The sequence below is a fragment of the Temnothorax curvispinosus genome, unplaced genomic scaffold, assembly GCF_003070985.1.
Source record: "Temnothorax curvispinosus isolate PA1 unplaced genomic scaffold, ASM307098v1 QBEX01008273.1, whole genome shotgun sequence".
Taxonomy (NCBI): Eukaryota; Metazoa; Arthropoda; class Insecta; order Hymenoptera; family Formicidae; genus Temnothorax; species Temnothorax curvispinosus.
The window spans coordinates 1-9,473 of NW_020218053.1; the positions used below are offsets into that span (position 1 = coordinate 1).

Sequence of the window (9,473 nt, forward strand, 5' to 3'; positions counted from 1 at the left end):
AAGAGGATCATTGTGGGACTTCGTCGCAGAAGAGGATCATCGCGGGACTTCGTCGAAGAAGAGGATCATCGTGGACCTTCATCGCAGAAGAGGATCATCACGGGATTTCGTCGGAAAAGAGGATCATCATAGGTCTTCATCGCAGAAGAGAATCATCGCGGAACTTCATTGCAGAAGAGAATTATTGCAAAATGTCATTGCGCGACTTCATGGAAAAAGGGGATCATCGTGGGACTTCATCGCAGAAGAGGATTATCGTGGAACTTCGTCGTAGAAGAGGATTATCGTGGGGCTTTTTATTATAGAAAAGGATCATCGCGGGACTTCGTCGCAGAAGAGGATCATTGTGAGACTTTGTTGCAGAAAAGGATAATTACGGGACTCCGTCGCGGAAGAGGATCATTGTGAGACTACGTTGCAGAAAAGGATAATTACGGGACTCGGTCGCAGAAGAGGATCATCGCGGGACTTCATCGTAGAATAGAATCATCACGGAACTTCGTCGAAGAAGAGGATTATCGCGGGCTTTCGTCGCAGAAGAGGATCATCGCGGGACTCCGTCGCAGAAGAGGATCATTGGGACTGTTGCAGAAGAAGATTATCACAAAATTCCGTCGCAAAAGAGAATTGTCATGGGACTCCGCAGAAAAGGATAATCGCGGGACTCCTTCGCAGAAGAGGATTATCGTGGGACTTCGTCGCAGAAGATGATCATCGTGGGACTTCGTCGCAGAAGAGGATCATCGCGGGACTTCGCCGCAGAAAAGGATTTCGTCGCAGATCATCGTGGGATTCCGTCGCAAGAGGACTTATTATAGGACTTTATCATGGAAGATCATCGCGAGATTTTGTCGCTGCAGAAGATTATTTTAGGATTTCATCATGGAAGATCAAAATCGTTATTGGTCGATTTCATCAAGTCGTGAATCATAAACGAAAATCATCTCAATATTTCATCACCATCACATATTTTGTCACAAGAAAATATCGCTTTGTTACAGAATAGAATCATGATATTCGAACATAGAATTCATGAGAATCTTAGCATTGTATGAACTTTTGTTGAAATCATAAATCATGAATCGACATCAATTTTCCAACTCAAAATATTGAATTTGCTACTATAATTATAAAATTTTATTCTAAATCGATATTCGAAACTTTAATATCGGAAACTTTTTTTACTATCGCAGAATTTAAATTTGCATTATTATGGAATTGGTATCTTCAGTATTATAAAGTCTAAGTTCTTCACTGAATTTAAAACAAGTGTAAACTTTCAATTATAACTTTTTAAGATATGAATTTTGAACATTAAAAGATTTAAATCTTCAACATTTATAGAATTTGCAAAACTGAACTGAAATTCGACAATGTAAAGAACTTCATGACAACTTTGACATCATACGATCTGAAGCTTCGATATTATCTCGACATCGTGGGATCTAGAACTTCGACATTATGGAATCTAAAATTTTACAACATTGTTGGAATATTTTACATCGTGGAACTTGGAGTCTCGACATCGTGGGACCTGGAACCTGGGCATCGCGGGACTTGAAATCTCGGCATCGCGGGACTTGGAACTTCGACATCGCGGGACTTGAAACCTCGACATTGTGGAACCTGGAACCTGGAACTTCGACATCGCGGGATCTGGAACCTCGGCATCGCGGGACTTTGAACCTCGAGATCGCGGGACTTGGAACTTCGGCATCGCGGAACCTGGAACTCAGCATCGTGGGATCTGGAACCTCGGCAAAGCGGGACCTAAAACCTCGACATCGTGGAACGTGGAACCTTAGCATCGTGGGACCTAAACTTCGCAATATTGTAGGAATTGGAGTTTCAACATCGTAAGACGTGGAGTTTTAATAACATTTTGAATTTTTATCATTACAAAATTCTGGTACCTTGATCTTAATATCATTAAGAAATTGAATTCTCAATATTATTGGATTTAAACTTAACTCAGCAAAATCTAAACCTTATTGTTAACAGCACAAGATTTCTATTACACAATTCTAAGCATGTATAGATTAAATATTTTTTACTTGATGAATTAATAAATGAATTACTTAATAATTTAGATGAATTGATTAACAAACTCAAATATTTTTACTCAAATTAATTTTTAGCGTCTTCAGCATCGTGGGATTTATATAATCATATAATGAGCAATAGAAAAATTTTGATCTCTTTAGATAATGTTAAATCTTTTAATTTGTGAAACTTGTGATTTTTTCATATTAATTTAATGTTATTCTCTCTTTTTAAATATATTCATATTTTATATATGTATACATATGTACTACAGCGGAATACAAAATTAAATCAAACTTTGGGAATATATTTATATTTTGTTGATATTATATATAATACACATAAATATTTTGAGAACAGGAACTAATAATCTGCAATATTTTATTTCAGAGCTGCTTTAAAAAATGTTAAACAATGAGTAATTATACAATCTAATTAATTTATATTAATAAATAGTATAATTAATTCATCTGTATTACTACTTGTTGGATTAATGTAAATTTTCTGTAAGATTTTAAGTATAAAAATAAACTTTGAAAAAGGATATATTATTTTTCCTACTGGATTTATATAATTTTTCAAACCCCCTGTAATTCCTCATGTTCTTTTAATTTCATTTTGATAATTTTTTTTTCAGAATTCTGATTTTAAATGACTTACCTTTACTAAATTATACATATATCCATTATTTTAGAATTTACGATGTTCAAGAAAGATTTTATGGTATAGATGGTAGTAAGAATTAGTTTGTGTCGGTAATTTTACTTCAAGTAAAATTATATTCTTGTTACTTCGATATAGTTTGAGCAAATATAATATTGAAATAAAGGTATGTTTATATTAAAAATTAGATTAGTTATGAGACAATGCTGAATTAGCTTGAAGATAAGAATAATATACATAAAAATAATGACTGGTGTTTATTAAAGTTGTATCCATCGAAATACGCTTTCGCTGTTATTAGAATTCGAGTTTAATAAGTCTACTTTAATTAATCGAAGGTTAAAATACACACTAAGCGCAGACATACATTATTTTTACAATATATATACAACATATATATACAACGCAATCGTTCGTAGCACTTATTTACTCCACGCATTAAGGTTCCTGGGTAGTCACCGCGGCCATATTGGATTCTTACTATCGAGGCGAGGAAAACACCCAATTTTGTTGTGCATGCCATTTTCAAATAAAAAGACATTTCAATAAAACATCACTATAGATCGTTTCAGAACACTTCCAAAATTGGCCGAAAACTACCCTTTTCCCTCGACAATAAACAAACAGCTATAAAACAAAGCCTAAACATACGGGACCAGGAGCCTTAATATATGATCCGATAGATAAATAAAAAAAAAAATCACAATATGCACTACCGTTCTAATTAATCTCTTTCAAAAAAGATATCCCAATATCGTGGAAACATCTCAAAATACTTAAAGCACATCCGCAAAATTAATTTCAACGTCTTTTAAGTATCGCATTGTTAGAATAAATCTAAGATCGTCAAGCGATGTTGTCGTCCTGCTTGAAGCCCTGGAAAGGACTTTGTATCCTGGCGGGTTTGCTGGGCGCGGCGAGGAGTCTGCTCCAGGCGCGGCAGGTTTTGCCGGACCATACCCACATGCCGGAGGTGACGCCGACCACGAGGGACAGAAAGAGCCTGAGAAGGGCAACTTCGAGGCCGGCGGCACGGTATACCGGGCCAGGAGCGCAATTCTGCGCCGAGCGGCAGTCCAGCGCGGCCAGCAACGCTAGCTTTCGCCATCGCGGCCTCACCGAGGCCTCGTGCAGCACGCAGGCGAGGCCACCCAGCGCCGGCAACGCGTACAATAGCGCGAAGATACCCAGCCGCGTCATCAGGCGCTCCAGTTTCGTCGCGCTGCGACCGGCGCAGCGCACAGCCCTTCGCACGCGTACCAGCGCGCTTCCAGCAACGCTACCAAACACGCAGCCCAACAACAACAGCACGGCGTGCGGCAGCACTTCCAGCCACAGCGCTGACTCGTCGGAGATCTGACATAGGCCGGTCAGCTCGTCTGCCACCACGTTGCGCGACAACAGACTTCCTGTAAATTAAAAGAAATCGATAATAAAAGAATATATAAATACAAATAAAAAAATTTCGCAATTAAAAAGCGAATTGAACGTTGATATTATATAATTAAATAGATTTTAGATCTATAAGTTACCTCCTGTGAAAAATATTGGAAGAATCCACGCGGCCGCGTGAAGATAGGATGCGATGTTGTGAAGAGCTTCACTGCTCCACTCGTTCCTGGCGCTCAGCAGCCAGCAACCGCACAGCACCGCCCACCACGTGTTGCTGGCTAGTCCCAGATAGTACCTGATTAGCCACCAAATTGTACAGGGAACGCTCTTCAAAGCATCGCGGACCTGTTTATAAATAATCGACATTACATATTAGGGGAGACCGGGGCGAAGTCGTCACTATTTGTTCGGTGTCGATTTTTTTAACAAAACAAATAATTTTAGTAAAATGTAACAAAATTTATAAGGACATTTTTGGTCTACGTCGCTTTGTTAGATGAATAAACGTGAAAAAATTCAAGACAGAAAGAAATAACAGTATAGTAAAGATATCGTAACAACTTAAATTGAGGCCAATATAAACTTGCAGATAAAGTCTTAGCGATGTGCTAATAGCAAACAGAATCTCGAGCAGAATATTATTGCAGTAGATTGACATCAGCTGCGTCAACATTAAGTTCGTATTCTGTCAGCAAAGTCTGCCGACATGACAGCAGGTTGCGAATACAAATCGAGCAAAATCTGCTATTTCATAACTTGGAAAGAAACATTATTTGGAATGAAATATTATTTAGAATAAAACATTATTTAGAATAAAACATTATGGAATATTATTTCAATAGTTTCTGCAATCGATTTGCCATCAGGGTCTGCTAATAGATTTTGTTACATTTCTGCTGGTTTTGCTAATAAAACCGGTTTTGAATAAATTTTACTATCTGGGATTATATTTCTTCTCTATATCGCAAATGTCTTTCTTATTTGAATCGTCGTACTGGAACTAGTTTCTCGACTTCTAGTCAGGTCTTTTTCAGCCAACAACCAACACGAACTATAAGTTATAGATTTCATTATTTACTGAAAGAAATCTGTTTACTTACTGGAACGTAACTCGGCCCATCGAGCTGACTGACGCAGCTGAGATTTTCAGCGCCAACCGCACCACGCACGATGTAAGCCACGGAGAGGAGATTGTAGCAGAGCGCCAGAAAGACTATCGGCCTTTCGGGGTAACGAAATCTGGACGGATCGACCCAGAAGGTCAGCAGGGTGAAGAGCGTCGACAGGAAGCACAGCCATGCCCACCCGGTCATCCAACGCTCGGCGAATTTTTTGTCTTCCGCGCGGTAATACGCGTCGGTACCGCAACGCGGTGCGCAAGAAATCTGAAGCAAAATGTTAAGAGAAATGTTAAGAAAGAATATATATATATATGAATATGATTTTGGCTTTTTTCCGCTCGTTCCGTTTATTCTAACCATTTCCATATCGGGTATCTGCACAAAATGTGGTGGACATTGATGATGTTGCTGTTGCTGTTGTATTCGCGTGGAGATTTGCGGCGGTCGTTCGTGGATCGCCGGCCACTGCTGCTGAACGGTTGGCAGTATCGGTGAACTAGTATCGTCCAACGTTTCGTCCGGTGGCTGCACGCACAATGTGTTTCCTGCAAAAGCGAGAAAGAGTTCATCAGGCTATTTTAACACACACATAGTTCAATCACCAAACATTACACTTAATATTGTATGATTTAAATGTGTTAGGATTCCCAATTGTTCAGCGATATTTTTGAAAAAGTACTTTTTATACGAATAATTAAAAATGCAGATGTATCTTAGACTTTTTCTTTTTAGTTTTCGCTGTTCAAAATTTAAGCAAACTTGAGCAATTTGCTTAAATGATGACTCTTTGCTTTCATACATAATAAGTTTATCGAAAATACATATATTACAATATAACAGATTAATCGAAGGTGAGCGAGTGCTTACCGCGATCGAGGAAGCGATTGCAATCCAGCATGTGCGGCCACGGTAGCGTGAGGCTGGTTAAGGCCGGCTCGCAGTCTCTTCTTACGGAAAGGCAGAGAGACTTGCAGGCCGGTATGGCCACATGTTCCGAGCAGACCGGGGCGAAGACGGCGCACAAGAAGAGCCTGAGATGTCTCGAACAGTTGTAGTGGACCAGTGGCATGAAGGTCGTCAGCTGCAAATACACGTGCTATTAGAACCAGATGACGAGAAAGCGCGTAAATTTCGTCGCATAATTTTGTCTTCCTGAAACGTGTGTGACTCGACCAGTCCCCCTGTCTTAATTTACGGCAAAATATCCGACGAAAGGGACATGCGAACGACCGGTCTCGGGCATATTGCACTCTGTTTTTCTTTATGTGACGTTTTAACATTTGAAGTAAACTTCTATAATACGCTCTTTCGTCCTCTAAACGCGGAGCAAAGCCCCCCCCCCGTTGGAGATGCGAGAGCGAGAGGGTAATGCACCTAAGCAGACGGAGGAGACGCCTCGCTTCCATGAAATATAACGAGCGGTGGGCATCAGGGGTAATTATCCCGCCCATTCTTCCCGCCTCAATCCCGATGGACCCCTCGCGCCGTCGCTGGGGCCCACCGAGACCGTGCTCCTCTCTACCTCCTGCCCTTTTCCCTCCCCCTCTAGATTCGCCCATTACGAGCGGAGCCCGATGCTCTTCTCCTCCACGGCGCTCCCCAAATTATAGCCTCATGAAATTACGTGGTAACCCGTAACGACAGAGCCCTCCATCTCGCCCTGCATCGCGCTCCTCTCTCTCTCTCTCTCTCTCTCTCTCTCTCTCTCTCTCTCTCTCTTTCTCCGGGTTCTCTTCTCACCGATCAAGGTAGACCAGCTGAGAGCAGGAAGAAAGAGAGAGAAAGAAAAAAAGAGAAAGAAAGAGAGAAAGGAGGGAGGGAGACCTTCCGTCCAGAGATCGTGCGCGATCGTTTTCACTTCTCACGCGCGACGGACGTGCATTGGTAATCGATATGGCAAAGAAGTCATGATCTCAATTCCCCTATGGGGGCATTAACGAAACGTAAAGAAACTAATTAACTAATTTTAGTTTTATTAAAATCCGCATTTGTTACAAAAGAGCGAAAATAGTTTGAATATCTTGAATATCTTAATTAAATATTTTTAATATTTTGAATACCTTGGAAACTCAAGATTCTCTCGAAATAATGAAATTAGAAAAACCTTTCTTCGAGTATTCGTAATTGAGATATGAAATAAGAATGATTTTGACGAAAGGAGGACGATTGAGGTTTTCGCAGTTACAACCAATAAAAGTGCCTCTTTCTCCATATTCCCTGCATGCGAGTAAACATACTTGAACGATATAGAGACGCGATAAGTCTCGATTTTTTTTTATATTCGGGGACTGAAAATCGAAACAATCGAAACTACGTTACTCCCAATAGGCGTAATCGGTTATTCTTTTCGGTAATCTCTCAGATCTCGCCTCTCGGTTATCTCGAGAGCCCGGAGGAGCGAAAGGGGGAGGGGCGACGCCGATGAAGAAGAAATCTGAGCGGACCGGTTCGTTCATTATTTCGCATTCTTCTCCTCCGGGAATGACCAGAAAAAGACGGAGTAGGAAAAGGCGCATCCCACCCCCCTTTCCACCATCTCTCGCCCGCTCCCATATATACTCGAGTCCCTTTGGAACATTTCCGAAGCGACTTGACAGACAACTCGCGGATAGAAGAAACGAACAAACGGACGGACGGATGGACGGACGGACGGACGGACGGACGGACGGGTGGACGCGGGACCGACTTACTTCTTATTGCGGTCCGCTCCTTTTCCTTCCCCGCTTTTGTCCTTACGCGGCTCGCTCGTTCTGTTCTCTGCCTTGATCGAGTCGCTGTGAGACCCTTTGTGAGGCAGCATGTATATTTATGCGACGTGACGCATAAATCGCCGGGACGCGATGTCGAATTCGAGGGCGGGGGCCGCGGGGGGAGGGAGGGATGCTTTTTGCGAAAGGGTGCGATCGCTTTCGGAGGCTAGATTAAGTTTTTCTACGCTGCCCATTATTCGCGTGAAAAATAAACTACCGTCGCTTCCGCAGCTGCAAACTGTAGAAAACGTGAAATCTCTCGATATTATGAATCGTACGATTTTGAAATAAGAAAATTTGAGGATTATCGAAAATGTAGAACGTGTATTGTACGGTCGTTTGAAAAGAACAGATTCGTGAAGTTTTTAAGCCTAGATACTGGAGAATCGCGTGTCTTCAGTGTCTTCGATTGTTTTCAAACGTTTATTCGAATATTTATTTTTTTGTTTTTTTTTAATTTTAAGGCAGTGATTTTTCTATTTTCGATCTTTTCTATTTTTCACCGTGGATCTTCGGAATATCCAGGCAGAACGAAGAAGATGACCAAGCATATGCCCTGCAATTTGCCGCCTTCCGGGAACGACGGCACGTGATTGGCGGTGGCGCCTTTCTTAGGATCATTCATCGAGCTTGGGGAAGTCATCAGCCTGCGAAACCCCCGCCGTCCGCGCGCGCGCCCCCCGCGCCCGTGTTCGAGAGCTAATCCCTCTGTAATTGTCCCGACCACATGTTGATTGGCTGGTTCGAAGGAACGATTACGCACACACTGATTTTAGAGTTTTGGGAATTTCGAATCTCGTCGATTTCCGATTCGAATCATAGACAATTTCGTGATTGCTTGCCTGGATCCCGAAATATCATATAAAGCCTGAAGAGACGCATGAAAAGTTGCGATCAAAAATTCACATTTCGATTGTAAATAATTGCAGGTTCCTAGAACTTGAGTTTCTGTGAAGTTATAACTTCCTTTTTTTTTTAATTAAAAAAAGAAATCGAGTTCTGGATGATGGCCGAAGAGATCTGTAGTTTCCAAGTGGTTTCAAAAGCTATTTTAGAACGAGACTTTTTCTCATTTTGAGAAATTAATTTCTGGAGGTATTTTGGAAAGAATTTTTCTCGAAAGATTTATGTCGAACTGTAGAGAGAGAAAGAAAGAAAGAGAGAGAGAGAAAGAGAGAGAATTATCTAAAATTTTAGAACTCTAAAAAAGCTACGTCTTTTAAATGAAATAAATTTCCTGGCGTTTTCACCGTTTTAAATGATAGAGCTCTTTCTGAAGCCGCTTAACTCCAAAATTATTTGGAGAACGTCCAAAGACCAAAGCTTCAGAAATTTCTTTTTAATTTTAGAAAAACAGAGCCAACTTCACCGGGGTGTGAAACTCGATACGACTTATAACTGGCTGAAACGATTCTGACACTCCACTCGAGGAACAGAGATGTGCGGACGGAGTTTTCGAAAGAGCCACCACGAGCTTCGGCGATTCCAAGATAACGATTCGAAG

General features: G+C 41.1%; 1 protein-coding gene across 1 annotated transcript; it reads right to left on the reverse strand.

Annotated features, from left to right (window-relative positions):
* Positions 1 to 3,401: 3,401 nt before the first annotated feature.
* Positions 3,402 to 9,396, reverse strand: LOC112457789 (frizzled-9-like). Its single transcript, XM_025021024.1, has 6 exons — positions 9,220 to 9,396; positions 6,087 to 6,300; positions 5,577 to 5,764; positions 5,199 to 5,483; positions 4,239 to 4,443; positions 3,402 to 4,115 (listed from the first exon to the last, which is right to left on the reverse strand). The coding sequence occupies exons 2-6, from the start codon at positions 6,286 to 6,288 to the stop codon at positions 3,553 to 3,555; spliced, it is 1,443 nt and encodes a 480-aa protein (XP_024876792.1). The 5' UTR covers positions 6,289 to 6,300; positions 9,220 to 9,396; the 3' UTR covers positions 3,402 to 3,552.
* Between the last annotated feature and the right edge of the window lie 77 nt (positions 9,397 to 9,473).

Excerpts from the sequence above, each read along its gene's own strand:
- LOC112457789 (XM_025021024.1), bottom strand. The coding sequence starts at position 6,288 with ATGCCACTGGTCCACTACAACTGTTCGAGACATCTCAGGCTCTTCTTG. Across the intron at positions 5,765-6,086 it reads CAATCGCTTCCTCGATCGCG|GAAACACATTGTGCGTGCAG; the intron begins GTAAGCACTCGC and ends TCGCTTTTGCAG. Across the intron at positions 5,484-5,576 it reads AGATACCCGATATGGAAATG|ATTTCTTGCGCACCGCGTTG; the intron begins GTTAGAATAAAC and ends ATTTTGCTTCAG.